At 60.7% G+C, this 17,732-nt stretch overlaps 2 protein-coding genes across 2 annotated transcripts; both read right to left on the bottom strand.

The window, feature by feature from the left end:
* Nucleotides 1-629: 629 nt before the first annotated feature.
* On the bottom strand, nucleotides 630-8,874 carry CADM4 (cell adhesion molecule 4). The gene is given in 12 exon segments (XM_036404768.1): nucleotides 630-736; nucleotides 1,765-1,835; nucleotides 1,837-1,890; nucleotides 2,399-2,575; nucleotides 3,088-3,178; nucleotides 3,807-3,971; nucleotides 4,578-4,599; nucleotides 4,601-4,684; nucleotides 4,686-4,714; nucleotides 5,440-5,592; nucleotides 6,134-6,280; nucleotides 8,762-8,874. Coding segments are annotated over 12 exon segments (1,170 nt in total). The 5' UTR covers nucleotides 8,832-8,874.
* Nucleotides 8,875-12,178: 3,304 nt separating this feature from the next.
* On the bottom strand, nucleotides 12,179-15,790 carry RPS19 (ribosomal protein S19). The gene is made up of 6 exons (XM_036404756.2): nucleotides 15,734-15,790; nucleotides 15,557-15,627; nucleotides 14,864-14,964; nucleotides 13,111-13,294; nucleotides 12,394-12,448; nucleotides 12,179-12,234 (listed from the first exon to the last, which is right to left on the bottom strand). Exons 2-6 carry the CDS (start codon nucleotides 15,625-15,627, stop codon nucleotides 12,208-12,210), a joined length of 438 nt encoding a protein of 145 aa, XP_036260649.1. The 5' UTR covers nucleotides 15,734-15,790; the 3' UTR covers nucleotides 12,179-12,207.
* Nucleotides 15,791-17,732: the final 1,942 nt, after the last annotated feature.

Raw genomic sequence — 17,732 nt, 5'->3', positions numbered from 1 at the left:
GTGACCCGAGCCCCTCCCAGTCCCTCCCAGTTTGATCCCAGTCGCTCCCAGTACGAATCGGGGTTGTTTTTATTGCATTTGTATCAAAGGTGGTTAAAAGGTTATTTACAGGCCACACCCACCGGGGGCGGGCGTGACCGCCCTTGGCCACGCCCACCCTCATACATTATTCGTTCCCCCTGCCCCTCCCCCCCACCCCCCCACACCCCCCCCAAATTGTGCGCGCGTGGGGGGAGGGGCCAAACCCACGCCCCTCCCCCACCCCAATGGCTTTGAGGCCCCTCCCCCAATCGAAGGGGGCGTGCCTTCTGAAGGGGGCGGGAGCTATGGGGGTGGGTGGGGCTTATCCCATTTTAACCCCTCCCCCTTTTATCTCTGAACATCCCCAAATCTCCCCCAGCCCACCCCATAAATGGGGCGTGGATTCCGAGAGGGGCGGAGCTTATGGGGCTGTGGGCGGGGCTTATCCCATCTCAACCCCTCCCCCTTCGAACATCCCCAAACCCCTCCCCTCCCCCTCCCCCTTTTTGTGTTGTCCCCTCCCCCCTCCCGTGGTTGGGGGAGGGGCTAATGGGGGTGGGCGCCCCTCCCCCTCCCCAGGGCCCCGCCCCCCGCCCCTCCCCCCCCCCTCAGATGAAGAATTCCTCCTTGCGCTTCCCCCCCTCCCCCCCCAGGAACGCCTCGCGCGCCTCCCCCTGGTCCTCGAGGGCGCTGGCCTCGTGCGTCAGGTACGAGCCTGGAAATGGGGCGAAAAACGGGGAAATTGGGAAAAATGGTAAATGTGGGGATAACGGGGGAAAATGGGGGGAAAAACGAGGGAATTTGGGGGAAAAACGGGTAAAAAAATGGGGTAAAAATGGGGTAAAAACGGGGGGAAATGCAGCGGCCTCGTGCGTCAGGTACGAGCCTGGAAATGGGGCGAAAAGCGGGGAAATTGGGAAAAATGGGAAAAATGGTAACTCTGGGAATAACGGGGGAAAATGGGAAAAAAACCCGGGGGAATTTGGGTGAAAAATGGGGTAAAAACGAGGGGAAATGCACCGGCCTCGTGCGTCAGGTACGAGCCTGAAACGGGGCGAAAAACGGGGAAATTGGGAAAAATGGTAAATGTGGGAAATAAACGGGGGAAAATGGGGGGAAAAACGGGTAAAAAATGGGGTAAAAATGGGGTAAAAACGGGGGGAAATGCACCGGCCTCGTGCATCAGGTACGAGCCTGGAACGGGGCGAAACGAAAAACGGGGAAATTGGGAAAAATGGTAAATGTGGGGATAATGGGGGAAAATTGGGGGGAAAAACGGGGGAATTTGGGTAAAAAATGGTGTGAAAAATGGGGTAAAACGGGGGGAAATGCAGCGGCCTCGTGCGTCAGGTACGAGCCTGGAACGGGGCGGAAAACGGGGAAGGAGGAAATTGGGGAAATTTGGGGAAATTGAGGGGTTGGGCAAAAAATGGGAGAATTTGGGGGGAAATGCGGAAAAATGCAGAAATTTGGGGGGGAAATGGGGGAATTTGGGGACATTTTGGGACCCGCCCAGGATGTCCCCACCCCTCCTGGCCACGCCCCCACAGCCCCACCCACACCTTGACCACGCCCCCGCTGACCCACCACCCTTCCCGCCCTCATAACCCCGCCCCCTCATAGAGCCCCGCCCCTTCCACCCACCCACACCACACCTGGCCACACCCCAAACACCAACCACGCCCCTCCGCGGCCGCCCCGCCCGTTTTTGGAGGCCACGCCCCTGCGGGAAGCCCCGCCCACCTTTCTGCCGCACGGAGCACCAGACGAGGGCCCCGAGCAGGAGGAGGAGCAGGAACACGAGCAGCGCCAAGGCCGCCCACCACGGCGAAAGGCCCCGCCCCCTGCGCCGCCACCACCGCACCTGGTCTGCGGGGAGGGGGAGGGGCGGTCAGGGCTCAGGTGGCCCCAGGTGTGCTCAGATGTGCCCAGGTGTGCTCCAGGTGTGTTCAGATGTGCCCAGGTGAGCCCCAGGTGTGCTCCAGGTGTGCGCCAGCCACCCCCAGGTGTGCTCCATATGTGCCTGGGTATGACCCAGGTGTGCCCCAGGTGTGCCCAGGTGCCCCCCACATGCCCCCAGGTGCCCCCAGGTGTGCTCAGGTGTGTCCCAGGTGCCCCCCACATGCCCCCAGGTGTGCCCAGGTGCCCCCAGGTGCCCCCAGGTGTGCTCAGGTGTGTCCCAGGGGCCCCAGGTGTGCTCCAGGTGTGCTCCAGGTGTGCGCCAGCCACCCCCAGGTGTGCTCCATATGTGCCTGGGTATGACCCAGGTGTGCCCAGGTGCCCCAGGTGTGTTCCAGGTGTGTCCCAGGTGCCCCCAGGTGTGTCCCAGGTGCCCCCAGGTGCCCCCAGGTGTGCCCGGGGCGCCCCATGCCCGCACTCACCGTACACCACCAGCACGTAGGTGTCGTGGGCGCGGCCGTGGGCGTTGCCCACCTGGCAGGTGTAGGAGCCGTTGTCCTGCGGCGCCAGCGCCGGCAGCGTCAGCCGCTCGCCCTCGGCCCGCGCCGCGGCGGCAGGGACTCGTTTCCCGCGGCTCCAGGACACCTCGGTGGGGCTGCAGGGGCGCCAGGGGTCACCAGGTGTGCCCAGGTGTGCCCAGGTGTGCCCAGAGCCACCCCCAGCCATCCCAGGTGTGCCCAGAGCCACCCCCATCCATGCCCAGGTGTGCCCAGGTGTGCCAGGGGTCACCAGGTGTGCCCAGGTGTGCCCAGGTGTGCCCAGAGCCACCCCCAGGTGTGCCCAGGTGAGCACCAAGGTGTGCCCAGGGGTGCTCCAATCCCCCACAGGTGTGCCCAGGTGTGCCCAGGTGTGCCAGGGGTCACCAGGTGTGCCCTGAGCCACCCCCATCCATGCCCAGGTGTGCCCAGGTGTGCCAGGGTCACCAGGTGTGCCCAGGTGTGCCCAAAATCCCCAAATTTCACCCAACTGTTGACGTTTTTCCTCCTTTCTCCACCACCAGGTGTCCCCAGATGCCCCCAGGTGTCCCCAGGTACCCCCAGATTTCCCCAGGTGCCCCCAGGTGTGCTCCAATCCCCCCAGGTGCCCCCAGGTACCCCCCAGCCTTACCGGGGGTTGCCGTTGACGGCACAGGTGAGCACCAAGGTGTCGCCTTCGCGCAGGACGCTCTGCGAGGGGTGGATCCGCACCGAGGGGGGGTCTGCGGGCACAGGTGGGCACGGGTTGGCACCTGGGCACACCTGGGCACACCTGGGCACACCTGGGAACTCCCTGGGTGCACCTGGCGACAACGCCTGGAGTCCCATGGTGGCACCTGGGGGCACCTGGGGTGTTCCTGGTGACACATGGGGACACCTGAGCGTACCTGTGTGCACCTGGGCACACCTGGTGGCACCTGAGATGCACCTGGGCACAGCACCTGGTGGCACCTAGGTACACTCGGTGGCACCTGGGATATACCTGGGCACACCTGGTGCCACCTGTGCCCGTGTCCCCAGTGCTCCCCCGTGTCCTGTCCCGTCCCTGCCGCTCCAGCCCAGCCCCCCCAGTCCCCTCCCAGTACGAACCAGTGACCCCAAGGCCCCTTTTAACCCTTTCCCAGTATATCCCAGTATAAACCAGTATGAACCAGTTTATCCCAGTCCCTCCCAATCCCATCCCAGTTTCCCTCCGTTAACCCGGAGCTCCCCCTGGTGGCGGCTTTGGGAACTGCAGCGCCCTCCCAGATCCCCCCAATCCCATCCCAGTCCCCCCCAGTTTATCCCAGTCCATCCCAATCCCCTCCCAGTCCCCTCCCAGTCCCTCCCAGTCCCCCCAGTCCCGCTCACACTGCACGTCCAGCTGGAACTGCGTCTGCCGCCTCTGGCCCCGCCCCAGGGCGGGGTGCGTGGCCTCGCAGGTGACGATGGCGCCGTGGTCGCGCCGCTCCGGCCGCAGGTGCAGCACCGAGCGCTGCCAGAACACCTTGCCCTCCTGCCGGTGGCTGCTGCGCCCTGGCACGGGGGCACAGGTGGGCGCAGGTGGGCGCAGGTGGGTGCAGGTGGGTGCAGGTGGGCACAGGTGGGCGCAGGTGTGCTCCCAGGTACCCCCAGGTGTGCCCAGGTGTGCCCCCAAATACCCCCAGGTACCCCCAGGTGTGCCCAGGTGTGCCCCCAAATACCCACAGGTACCCCCAGGTGTGCCCAGGTGTGCCCAGGTGTGCCCCCAAATACCCCCAGGTACCCCCAGGTGTGCCCAGGTGTGCTCCCAGGCACCCACAGTACCCCCAGGTACCCCCAGGTGTGCTCCCAGGTAACTCCAAACCCCCCAAAATCCCTGATTTTCACCCAGGTTTTTTAACTTTATCCCCTCCCAGGTACCCCCACAGGTGCCCCCAGGTGTATCCCAGGTGCCCCCAGGTACCCCTAGGCGTGGGCACAGGTGCCCCCAGGTGTGCCCAGGTAACTCCAAACCCCCCAAAATCCCCATTTTTCACCTGATTTTCACCCAGTTTTTTTCCTTCACCCCCTCCCAGGTATCCCCAGGTGCATCCCCAGGTATCCCCAGGTGCCCCCAGGTACCCCCAGTGCCCCCAGGTGCCCCCCGGTGCCCCAGCTCACCTGGCAGCTCGCGGCGGTCGCGGGTACCAGCGCAGCGTCGCCATCGGCCGCGCCCGGGGCACCAGGCAGGTGAGCTCCAGCTCCTCCCCCTCCACCGCCAGCGCCCCCCGCCTCGACCAATGGGGGCTCGGGGGGCACTGGGGGGACAGGGGGACAGGTGAGGGGGGGACAGGTGAGGGGGGGACAGGTGAGGGGGGGACAGGGGGGACAGGGACAGGGACAGGTGGGACAGGTGAGAGACAGGTGACATCCAAGTGACATCCAGATGAGGCAGGTAAAATCCAGGTGACAGCCAGGTGACACAGGTGACATTGGGGTGATCCAGGTGAGATCCAGGTGAGATCCAGGTGAGATCCAGGTGACATTGAGGTGACCCAGGTGACACAGGTGAGATCCAGGTGACACAGAGGGAAGGACGACAGAGACAAGAGCAGAGAGGTGAGGGCCGAGGGTCAGGGGACAAAGGGACAAAGGGACAAAGGGACAGCTGTGCCCAGCTGTGCCCAGGTGTGCCCAGGTAACTCCAAACCCTCCAAAATCCCCATTTTTCACCCCATTTTCACCCGAATTTTTCTGTTCACCCCTCCCAGGTGTGCCCAGGTGCCCCAGCTGTGCCCAGGTGTGCCCAGGTGTGTGCCCCATACCCAGGTGTGCCCAGGTGTGCCCAGGTGTGTGCCCCATACCCAGCACGGTCAGCGTGGCTCTCTGGCGGTGGGTGCTGCCAGGTGCCCCAGGTGTGCCCCAAATCCCCATTTTTCAGCCATTTTTCACCCCATTTTCACGGGGTTTTTTTTGTTCACGCCCTCCCAGCTGTGCCCAGGTGTGTGCCCAGCTGTGCCCAGCTGTGCCCCGGTGCCCATACCCAGCACGGTCAGCGTGGCTATCTGGTGGTGCGTGTCATCCGCGTACAGCTGGCAGAAGTAGCCGCCCTCGTCCTCCAGCCGGGCCCGCGCCAGGCGCAGCCGCAGCCGCCGGCGGCTGAACTCGGCCAGCTCGAAACGCTCGTCCTTCAGGGCTGGGGACATCAGGGGACATTGTGGGGACACTGTGGGGTCACGGGGTCACCCACGGGGTCACGGGGTCACCCACGGGGTCACGGGGTCACCCATGGGTCACACAGACACACAGAGAACCCCCCATGGTCACCCCCAGCTCGAAACGCTCGTCCTTCAGGGCTGGGGACAGATGGGGACATTGTGGGGACATTGTGGGGACACCCTGACATCACCGCAGGGTCACAGAGTCACTGACCCAATGCCCCCAATGTCCCCAATGCCCCCAGTGTCCCCAAATCGCATTTTCCCAATTTCCCCCCAAATTTCCCCGTTTTTTCCTCAATATCCCCAATGTCCCCAACACCCCAAATGTCCCCAATGTCCCCAAGCTCCCCAAATCTCATTTCCCCCCCTTTCCCCGCAGGTGTCCCCAGGTGTCCCCAGGTGTCCCCATTCCCCCCAGGTGTCCCAGGTGTCCCCAGTGTCCCCATTGTCCCAGGTGTCCCCATTGTCCCCATTGTCCCCGGTGTCCCCGGTGTCCCCAGGTGTCCCCGGTGTCACCTCGGGTGCCGTTGAAGAACAGCGTCTGCCGGGCCGGGTTCTGGATGACCACGATGGAGCCGTCGTACCTGTGCAGGTGACAGGTGATCTCCGCAGTGCCACCCTCCAGGACGGTGACATTCTCTGCTTGGACCTCCTGGCACCGCCCTGGGGACATCAGGGACACCCAGGGATCACACAGGTGACACACAGGTGACACACAGGGGTCACACAGGTGACACACAGGTGACAGGGGACACCACAGGGTGACCAAAGGGGACACAGGTGACACAGGGACACAGAGGGACAGGGGACACAGGGAACAGGGGACACAGGTGACACAGGTGACACAGGGGGACAGGGACAGAGGGACACAGGGTGATGGGGACACTGGCAGTAGGGTTGGGGACAGTGGGGACAGCGGGAGGGTGGCACTGGGGACACCAACACTGGGCACAGTGACAACACCGGGGTGTGGGGACACCGGGGACAGCGGTGACACCGTCCTGAGGATGGTGGCACTGGGGACGGCCAGGCTGGGGACAGGGACAACACCGGGGACAGGGACAACACCGGGGTTTGGGGACACTGGGGACACCAAATGGGGTTTGGGGACACTGGGGACAGGGACAACACCAGGGACAGCAGGAGGGTGGCACCGGGGACAGTGACAGTGACAGTGACACCCCCCAGTGTCCCCGAGTGTCCCCTCCGGTTGCCGTGACAACACCGGGGGTGGTGACACCGAGGGGGGGTCGGGGACATCGGGGGGGTGACAGTGACAACAGGGGGGTGACAATGATGGGGGGGTGACAGTGACAACGGGGGGGTGACAGTGACAATGGGGGGGTGACAGTGACAATGGGGGGGGTGACAGTGACAATGGGAGGGGTGACAATGGGGGGGTGACAGTGACAACGGGGGGGTGACAGTGACAATGGGGGGGGTGACAATGGGGGGGTGACAGTGACAATGAGGGGGGTGACAATGACAATGGGGGGGGTGACAGTGACAATGGGGGGGTGACAATGACAATGGGGGGGTCACAGTGACAATGGGGGGGTGACAGTGACAATGGGGGGGGTGACAATGGGGGGGTGACAGTGACAATGGGGGGGGTGACAGTGACAATGGGGGGGGGTGACCCCCATTCTGCTGTGTCAGCACAATCCCCTCCCCTCCCCCCCTCAAGGTCACCCCCGCGCCAAGGTCACCGTGTCCCCAAGGGGGGAGGGGGACAATGATGGGGGGGGGGTTGGGGACAATAAGGGGGTGGGGGAGGGGACAATAAGGGGGTGGGGGAGGGGACAATGGCCCTTTCAGTGTCACCCACGCTCGGGGACAGCCCCGGTGGCGCCTGGCACCCCACGGGGGGGGGGGGGGGAGGGGACAATGTGACAATAAAGGGACACCCCCGCCCCTCCCCCCCCACGGTGGCTTTGGGGACATGGGGGACATGGGGGGAGGGGCGGGGAGTCCCCGAAATGGGGGAAAAAAACCCCAAAAAAGGGGGGGGGGAGGGGACCGAGGGGGGAGGGGACCTTGGGGACATCGCCACCCGCAGCGGGGGGGGGGGGGGGACACACGAGGGTGGGGGAGGGGCTGCGGCAGAGAGCGCGGCCGGGATTGGGGAGGGGGCGAGGGGGGAACTTGGGGGATTTTTGGGGTTTTTTTGGGGGTTTCGGGGAATGCGGGGAGGGGTCGGGAATTTTTGGGGATTTTTTGGAATTTTTTGAGATTTTTTGGGGATTTTTAAAAATTTTTTTGGATTTTTTTTTAAGGATTTTTTTGTATTTTTTTTTCGATTTTCCGGGGTTTTTTTTGGGGTTCTTGGGGTTTTTGGGGGTTCGGGGAGGGGTCGGGATTTTTTTGGAATTTTTTGGGAATTTTTTGGGATTTTTTGGGATGATTTTTTTTATTTTGTGGGGATTTTTTTGCCGTTTTTCAGGAGGGTTTATTGGGGTCGGGGTTTTTGGGTCTGGGGGCTCTTTTGGGGGGTTTTGGGATTTGGGGAGGGGTCGCGGGATGGGGTCCGGATTTTGGGGGGATTTTATTGGAATTTTTTGTAATTTTTCTGGATTTTTTGGGGGGATTTTTTTTGCCGATTTTTGGGGGGGTATTTTGGGGTCGGCTTTTTTGGGGTCTGGGGGTTTTTCCGGGGGGGATTTTTGGGGTGCGGGGAATTTGGGGAGGGGTCGCGGGGAGGGGGTCCCGATTTTTAGGGATTTTTTCGGAATTTTTTTTGCGATTTTTTGGGGGTTTTTTAGGGGTTTTTTTTAGAGCCGAGTGTTTTGGGTCTGCGGGTGTCCCAGGGGGGGTTTTGGGGCGCGGGGAATTTGGGGAGGGGTCGCACTGACCGTGTCCGGATTTTTGGGGGATTTTTTGGGGATTTTTTGGGATTTTTTTGGGATTTTTTCGGGGGGGTTTTTTGGGGCCGGGTGTTTTGGGTCTGGGGGTGTCCCAGGGGGGTTTTGGGGCGCGGGGAATTTGGGGAGGGGTCGCACTGACCGTGTCCGGATTTTTTGGGGATTTTTTGGGATTTTTTTGGGGTTTTTTCGGGGGGGTTTTTTTGGGGCCGGGTGTTCTGGGTCTGGGGGTGTCCCAGGGGGGTTTTGGGGCGCGGGGAATTTGGGGAGGGGTCGCACTGACCGTGTCCGGCGGCCCAGAGCAGCAGCAGCCCCGGCAGCAGCGCGGGGGGGGCGCACGGGGGGGGCTGCATGGCGGCCGAGCCTCCGCCGCTGCCGCTTCCCCACCTGCCGGGCCCGAGCGGATAATGAGATGCTAATGAGATGCTAATGAGATGCGGGAGGCCGGGCCAATGGCGAGGAGGAGGGGGAGGAGTTTGTTTGGTGGGGGGGGGGTGGGGAGGGGTTTGTGGGGTAAAAGGAGAAAGAGCCCCGAAAAACGGAGAAATGGGCCCAGAAAAGGGACGGGGGGAATTTGGGGGGATTTGAGGGGTCGGGGGGGGCTCAAGGGGGTTTTGGGGGGGATTTGAGGGTTCTGGGGGGGATTTGGGGGATCCCAAGGGGGGATTTGAGGACCCCAAGGGAGGATCTGGGGGGGAATTTGGGGACCCCCGGGTGAGGAAATTGGGGTCCCCAAGGGGGATGTGGTTGGGGGGATTTGGAGACCCCCAGGTTGGAATTTGGGCTCCCCCAGATTGGGATCGGACACCCCAAAATTCCAACCGGGCCACCCCAAAATTGCCTGGGAAGGCCCAGAACTGAACCGGGACCCCAAAATCCAGCAGGGACCCCCCCGGGACCCCCCCCCGGCCCTGAATGGCCGCGCTGTTCCCGCTCTGAGCCGCCTTTGTTCCCCCCCCCGGTTGCCATGGCAACGGCCAAACTGTCACCAACCCCCCCCCCCCCCCCCCAAAGCGGTGACACCGCGCCAGCACCGGGGGGGGGGGGGGGACACGGGGGGGGGCCGGGTTCAATTTGGGGGGGCCCGGTTCGATTTTGGGGCGTCCTGGATCAAATTTTGGGGGGTCCCAGTTCGAGTTTGGGGGGTATCGGGTCAAATTTTGGGGGTCCCTGGTCAAATTTGGGGGGGGTCTGATCCCACTTTGGGGTGTCCCAGTTCAAATTTTGGGGGTCCCTGGTCAAATTTGCGGGGGTCTGATCCCACTTTGGGGTGTCCCAGCTCAAATTTTGGGGTTTCCCAGTTTAATTTTGGGATCCCAGTTCAAATTTTGGGGGTCCCAGTTCGATTTTGGGGGGGTCCTGGGTCAAATCTGGGGGATCTGATCCCACTTTGGGGTGTCCCAGTTCAAATTTTGGGGGGTCCCGGTTCAGTTTTGGGGGGTCCCAAGTCAAATTTGAGGGGTCTGATCCCACTTTGGGGTGTCCCAGTGCGGATTTGGGGGGTCCCGGGTCAAATTTTGGGGGTCTGATCCCATTTTGGGGTTTCCCAGTTTAATTTTGGGGTCCCAGTTCAAATTTTAGGGGTCCCAGTTCAGTTTTGGGGGGGGGGTCCCAGGTAAATTTTGGGGTGCCAAACTGGGGGGTTTTGGGGTAGGGGGTTTGGGGGGGTGCTGGGGATGTTTGGGGAAATTTGGGGTTTTTTTTGGGAAAAGAGGGGAAAATGTGTCCAAATTGGGGAAAAATGGGGATAAAGTGGCCAAAATGGGGCAGAGTGGGGCTAGAAGGGACAAATTGTGGCTAAAAAAGGGGAAAAATTGGACAAAGCACAGCAGAAACAGGGCCAGACAGACAAAAAGAGGCTGAAATGGCCAGAATGGGACTAAACAAAAAAACTGGGGCAAAATGGGCCTGAAATGGCTGGAATTGCCAAGGCATGGGTGATAAAAAACTGAAATGGTCAAAATGGGGCTGAACGGGGCCAAACAGGACTAACTTGGGGTTAAACAGGACCAAAATGGGGCTAAAACCAAAGCTTTGGGGGACGATTGAAGCGTTGGGGCCAAGACACAAAACCAGCACCACTGCACCTCCAATTTCAGCATTTTTATCCCCAAATCCCGTGGTGAAGGATGAGCTGAGTCCTTCTCAAAGCTCTTTGGCGGGATGACGGTGGAAAAAATCGCCAATGATGATGAAGATGATGGCCTAACCCTTTCCCCTGAGGGGATCCCGGCTGAGGGAACAGGGTGGGAGCAGCAGAACCGGCCCAGCCGCCGCCCCAGGCTCGGGTGGAAGGTGGTGACACCTTCGGGAAGGGTGGTGACACCTTCGGGAAGGGTGGTGGCACCTCTGGGAGGAGGCTCAACCCGGAGTCACCCACCACAGGTGCGCCCCACATCCTGAGGGGCAAACCCTCCCGAGGCGTGCTCAAACCGCTGCCAGCAGACCCGGAGCACGTAGCGGCGATCCCCACCGATGTGTTCTGGCGGGCAGGCGGGGTTAGGAACGGGGATTTACCCGTCAAAACCGGGCCCGCAGCCGCCGCTGCCGCCGCCGCTTTCCCCTGAGGCGCCGCGGACAAAATGGCGGCGGCTCCCTCAGCGCTTTTCCCGCCCTTTGCCGCGGCCACGCCCCCTCCCGCCGCACGGACCAATCAGAGCGCGCCGTTCGCTCCTTGGCCCCGCCCCATCTCCGCAGTCCCTCAGGCGAGCCGCGGCTCCGCGAGGGGAAAAATCTTTTTGTGAGGTAAAAACTTGAATTTCTGAGGTAAAAATCATCGGCTTTGGGGCCAGAAGGTGTTTTCCTAAGGAGAACCATCATCTTCTGAGGCAAACCTCTCTTTTTTACTAAAGGAAAATATTTCAGGCCAAATTCTGATTTTGTGAGGTAAAAATCACAGAGTTCTGGGGAAAACCCTGATTTTCTGAGGGGGGGAAAAAAGTTTTCTGCAATAAAAGTATATTTTATGAGGTAAAATTAAGGGGAAAAAGGGGAATTGAATAATTTTTCCAATCCTGGAGTCTCCCAGGACAGCCATGGAAGCAGAGCAAGGTCAGAACGAGGGTAAGTGGAATAAACACCAATTTTAGGAGATTAAGACCCAAAAGTCCTGTGTAAAACACAAAAATGTCTAAAAAAATCCCACATTCCCCCTTTCCAGATCTGTTTTCACCCATTATATCCATCCCTTGCTGCTAAAAATTGACATTTTGGGACACAAGTTGCTTTTTCTTCCACTTATCTCCTGCAAAAGTTGCTGCAGTTGGAGGCTGGGGATATCAAATACCAAAACTACCCCCAAAATAAGGAATTTTTGGGTTTAATAAATTTATTTTTGAACTGCAGGCATGCCATCCCTGTCAATACCCCAGTTTGGGCTAAGCCGTCTAATTTTAAACTAAAAATCCACATTTACTTTGGAATTTTGTACTAATGAGGAATTTTAAGGGCATTAACACCCTTTAAAAAAATTTCCCACTATTTTGAGATTCCTAAATAACATTTTTGGGGCAATTTCTGAAAAATTTTTGCATTTTCCATCGCAATTTTTTAAAAATTTTCTGCTCTTTTCAATGCAATTTTTTTCTCCACCAATTCAGGATTTCTGTCCCATTTCAGCATCCTCCCCTTAGGTTATCAGGTGCTATTTCGGGGAGATTTAACCAATTTTGGGCGTTTTGCCCTCAAAAACACACTCGAGTCTGGGGGTGAAATGTTTTATTGGCTCCCTCAGTGCTTCTTGCTGGCAGCAGCGACCTGAAAGAGAAAAAAATGGGGAAAATGGTTAAAATTGGTTAAATTTGAGAGAAAATTGGTTAAAATTGCCCCAAATTCAGCTGAATTTGAGGGAAAATTGGTTAAAATTGCCCCAAATCAGCTGAATTTGATTAAAATTCTGGAAAATCCAGGGCTCACCTGCCCAGCGATGCGATCCAGGTCCCTCTGCCCCTGTGGAGTCAACTTCCGACCCCTGGGTGGGGGAAAAATGGTAAAAAAGGGGAAAAAATGGGAAAAAAAGGTGAAAATGGGCTAAGTGGTCAAAATCCAACCTGATGAAAAACCCCAAAATCCCCACTTTTCACCCCAAATCCCCACTTTTCACCCCAAATCCCCGCTTTTCACCCCAAAATCCCCACTTTTCACCCCAAAATCCCCATTTTTCACCCCAATTCCCCACTTTTCCCCCTGAACTGCCCCCACCCCAAATCCCCGTTTTTCACCTCAAACTGCCCCCAAACCCCAAAATCTCCATTTTTAACCCCAAACTGACCCATCGTGGTGCTTCCCATCCCCTTGAGCCCCTGCAGCACCCACTGGGCCAGAGCGGCTTCCAAAGCCCCAAATCCCCACTTTTCACCCCAAAATCCCCATTTTCCCCCCTGAACTGCCCCCAAATCCCCGTTTATCACCTCAAACTAACCCCAAACCCCAAAATCTCATTTTTTTCCCCAAAATCTCCGTTTTTAACCCCAAACTGACCCATCCTGGTGCTTCCCATCCCCCCTCGAGCCCCTGCAGCACCCACTGGGCCAGAGCGGCTTCCAAAGCCCCAAATCCCCACTTTCCACCCCCAAAATCGCCGTTTTTTCACCCCAAAGCCCCCAAAACGTTGGGTTTTGTCCCCGGACTGACCCGTCCTGGTCCTTCTCGACCACCTTGAGCGCCTCCAGGGCCTGCAGGACCCTCCTGGCCACGGCGCCCGAGCCGCGGCTGAAGTGGCTGGGCCGGACCCCGCGGCGCTGGCGGCCCCCGTACACCTTGGCCATGGAGCCCACGCCCGCCCCGCCCCGCAGGTACAGGTGACGGGCGGTGGAGGCTGCGGGGGGACAAGGGGACAGGTGAGGGACACCTGGGATGGGTGAGGGACAATGGGACAGGTGAGGGGACACCTGGGGTCAATGGGAACCCTGCCCCGCAGGTACAGGTGACGGGCGGTGGAGGCTGCGGGGGGACAAGGGGACAGGTGAGGGACAAGGGGACAGGTGAGGGGACACCTGGGGTCAATGGGAACCCTGCCCCGCAGGTACAGGTGACGGGCGGTGGAGGCTGCGAGGGGACAAGGGGACAGGTGAGGGACAAGGGGACAGGTGAGGGACACCTGGGGTCAATGGGAACCCCACAGGTACAGGTGACGGGCGGTGGAGGCTGTGAGGGGACAAGGGGACAGGTGAGGGACACCTGGGATGGGTGAGGGACAATGGGACGGGTGAGGGACAATGGGACAGGTGAGGGACAATGGGACGGGTGAGGGACAATGGGACAGGTGAGGGACAATGGGACAGGTGAGAGACACCTGGGGTCAATGGGAACCCCACCCCGCAGGTACAGGTGACGGGCGGTGGAGGCTGTGAGGGGACAAGGGGACACGTGAGGGACACCTGGGATGGGTGAGGGACACCTGGGACGGGTGAGGGACACCTGGGATGGGTGAAGGATACCTGGACAGGTGAGGGACACCTAGAACGGGTGAGGGACACCTGGGATGGGTGAGGGACAATGGGATGGGTGAGGGATACCTGGGATGGGTGAGGGACACCTGGGATGGGTGAGGGACAATGGGATGGGTGAGGGACAATGGGACAGGTGAGGGGACAAGGGGACAGGTGAGGGACAATGGGATGGGTGAGGGACAATGGGATGGGTGAGGGACACCTGGGATGGGTGAGGGACACCTGGGGTTAATGGGAACCCCACCCTGCAGGTACAGGTGACGGGCGGTGGAGGCTGCGAGGGGACAAGGGGACACGTGAGGGACACCTGGGATGGGTGAGGGACACCTGGGACGGGTGAAGGATACCTGGGACAGGTGAGGGACACCTAGAACGGGTGAGGGACACCTGGGATGGGTGAGGGACAATGGGACAGGTGAGGGACACCTGGGGTCAATGGGAACCCCACCCCGCAGGTACAGGTGACGGGCGGTGGAGGCTGTGAGGGGACAAGGGGACAGGTGAGGGACACCTGGGATGTGTGAGGGACAACGGGATGGGTGAGGGACAAGGGGACATGTGAGGGACACCTGGGATGGGTGAGGGACAATGGGACAGGTGAAGGGACAATGGGACAGGTGAGGGACACCTGGGACAGGTGAGGGACCCCCAGGACAGGTGAGGGACCCCCAGGTAGCGGGGACCACCCCTGGTACCAGTCCCAGCCTGGGGCTCACCTGGGGGCTCAGCGCCCCGCAATCCCGGTTCCAATCCCGGTCCCGGTTCTCACCCGGGGGTTCGGTACCCCCAATCCCGGTCCCGGTTCTCACCCGGGGGTTCGGTACCCCCAATCCCGGTCCCGGTTCTCACCCGGGAGTTCGGTACCCCCCAGTCCCGGTCCCGGTTCTCACCCGGGGGTTCGGTACCCCCAATCCCGGTTCCGGTTCGGTTCTCACCTGCCCGCGTGTAGAACCAGTTCTCATCGTAGGGCGCCAGCTCCTTGTGCTTGGCCAACTTCACCGTGTCGGCCCAGTCGGGCACCTTCAGCTTCCCGGACCTGGGAACGGGCCAGAACCGGGTCAGAACCAGAACCGAACCAGAACCGGTATCAGGGAACAGGAATGGGAAATGGAAACGGGGATGGAACCGGGACTGGACCTGCCCAACTTCCCCGTGCCGGCCCAGTCGGGCACCTTCAGCTTCCCGGACCTGGGAACGGGCCAGAACCGGGTCAGAACCGGGCCAGAACCAGAACCGGTATCGGGGAACAGGAATGGGAAATGGAAACGGGGATGGAACCGGGACTGGACCTGCCCAACTTCCCCGTGCCGGCCCAGTCGGGCACCTTCAGCTTCCCGGAGCTGGGAACGGGTCAGAACCGGGACAGGGAATGGGGAACAGAACCGGGGATGGGAATGGAACCGGTACCGGGAATGGGGAATCGGGAACAGAACCGGGAATGTAACCGGAACCAAACCAGAACCGGGAATGGCACCGGGAACCGGGACAAGAGAACAAAGATAACGGCACCGGGAACGGCACCGGCACCGTTCGAGGAACCCCGCGATCGCCGGTGAGCCCCCCCCGATCCCTCCCCACCCCCCCCCCGGTCCCTCCCGGTCCCCCCGGTTCCCCCGTTCCCCCCTCACTTTTTGAGGAAGGCCGCCAGCGCCCTCACGAACTCCTGCTGGTTCACGTCCTTCACCGTCACACCGGGCATCTGCGGGGACATGCGCCGGGGTCACTCCCAGCCCAGTTTTGCCCATTTTTTCCCGTTTTTTGCTCGTTTTTCGCCCGTTTTTTCCCGGCCCCGCTCCCGCCCTCACCTCGCCGCCGCCGCTGCCGCACCGGAAGAGGCCGAGCACGGGGCCGCCCGCGCACCGAGCAGGGGCCGAAACCTCGCGAGACTCCCTCGGCCAATCCGCGCCGGCGGGAACGCGCGCGGGCCAATCAGCGACGAGGGCGCCCCTCTCGGCGCGCTGTCATTGGTTGGCGCCGGCGAGCGCTTCCCCCTCCCTCCCCAGCGCTGGGAATGGTTCGGTCCGGCCGACCACGCCCACCGCGGCAAGGCCGCTGCTGATTGGTGGAGCCGTTCTTGTGGCTCCGCCCACTGCGGAGCGACCCCAAAACGTCCCCAAAATGTCCCCAGTGTCGCTGTAGTGTCCCGCGTGTCCCCAAAGTGCCACCCCCAAGGTGTCCCAGTGTCCCTCTGCCACCTCTGGGCTGTCCCCGATGTCCCCAAGGTGTCCCCCGTCCCTGTGCCAGCCCCAAAATGTCCCCAGGATGTCCCAGTGACCCTCCCGAGGTGTCTTGGTGTCCCTGTGCCACCTCTGTGGTGTCCCAGCGTCCCCAGGGTGTCCCCAAGACCCTCTGTGCTGTCCCCAGGGTGTCCTGGTGTCCCAGTGACCCCCCCAAGATGTCCTCAGACTGTCCAAGTGTCCCAGTGCCACCTCCGGGCTGTCCCCAAGGTGTCCCTGGGTGTCCCCCCAATGTCCCCTGAGTGTCCCCCTGGGTGTCCCCCCAGTGTCCCCAGTGTCCCCCTGGGTGTCCCCCCAGTGTCCCCAATGTCCCCAAGATGTCCCAGTGCCACCCCCAAGTTGTCCCCAGGCTCCCCTGGAGGTGCCACCCCCCCTGTCCTACCCCTTGTCCCCTCCCTGTCCCCTCCCCCTTTAAAAAGGGCCGTGTCCTCCACAAACCCCGCCCCTTTTCCCTCCACCCAATCAGGAACGGCGACACCAGCGGGGGGCGGGGCTCCAAAGATTCTCCGGTTGTTTAAAAGATCCTGGTCACGTGACCAACAAAAAGGGGGCGGAGCCACCAACAAAAAGGGGGCGTGGCCATGGAATGGTTCAGCGCACGCCCGCGGGGGGCGAGGGGGGCGCGGCCTCGGCCGAGGGGGCGGGGTCAGACGAGGAGGACGGGGCGGGGTTTGAAGATGAAAGGGGCGGGGCCGGCGCTGCTGGAGGGGGCGGAGGAGGGGGCGCGGCCTCGCTGGCGGAGGGGGCGGGGCCGTCGGGCTCGGTGGGCGGGGCCGGCTCGGTGGGCGTGGCCGCCTGCATGATCTTCTGGCGAACCTCGCGGATCTTGAGCTGCAGGCAGAGCTTGGTGGGGAAAATGTCGGCGAAACGGGACTGGAAGGCGGCCGTGGCCTGGGCTGGGGACAGCAGGGACAATCAGGGACAGTTTGGGGACAATTCGGGGGGATTTGGGACAGTTTGGGGACAATTCGGGGGGATTTGGGACAGTTTGGGACAGACGGACCCGGGCGAAACGGGACTGGAACCTGCCCTGGCCTGGCCTGGGGACAACTGGGGACAGTCCAGGGGGATTTGGGGACAGTTCAGGGAGTTGGGGACACTCAGGGTAATTTTGGCGCAGTTCAGGGATAACTGAGGGACGGATATATTTCGAGATTTCTTGGGGCAGTCTGGGATAAATCAGGGACAACTTTGGGGCAATTTTGGGGACAATTCAAAGATAATTTCGGGATAATTTCACGGTAACTTTGTGGTGGTTTTTTCGGGAGAATTTGGGGATAATTCTGGGATAAATTCAGACATTTCAAGATAATTTCAGGATAGTTTGGGGGTAATTTCAGGGTAATTTTGGGGAGAATCTGGGGGATTTTGTGGCTCACCAAGGGGAAAAGAAGCCGTGCCCTGGTTCTGGGGTACATTTCAGGATAATTCAGGATAATTTCAGGGTAATTTTGGGATAATTTCAGGGTAATCTGGGATAATTTCAGGGTAATTCTGGGGTGGTTTTGGGGTGTTTTGGGGCTCACCGAGGGGAAGAAGCCGTGCTCCTGGAAGAGCTGCATGACGA

Source organism: Molothrus ater, unplaced genomic scaffold (genome assembly GCF_012460135.2).
Source record: "Molothrus ater isolate BHLD 08-10-18 breed brown headed cowbird unplaced genomic scaffold, BPBGC_Mater_1.1 matUn_MA576, whole genome shotgun sequence".
NCBI lineage: Eukaryota > Metazoa > Chordata > Aves > Passeriformes > Icteridae > Molothrus > Molothrus ater.
Note: the sequence above shows the minus strand (reverse complement) of the source record. Positions and strands in the feature narration are given on the sequence as shown.

Excerpts from the sequence above, each read along its gene's own strand:
- RPS19 (XM_036404756.2), bottom strand. The coding sequence starts at position 15,627 with ATGCCCGGTGTGACGGTGAAGGACGTGAACCAGCAGGAGTTCGTGAGG. Across the intron at positions 14,965-15,556 it reads CTGGCGGCCTTCCTCAAAAA|GTCCGGGAAGCTGAAGGTGC; the intron begins GTGAGGGGGGAA and ends GCCCGTTCCCAG. Across the intron at positions 12,235-12,393 it reads TGGATCGCATCGCTGGGCAG|GTCGCTGCTGCCAGCAAGAA; the intron begins GTGAGCCCTGGA and ends TTTCTCTTTCAG.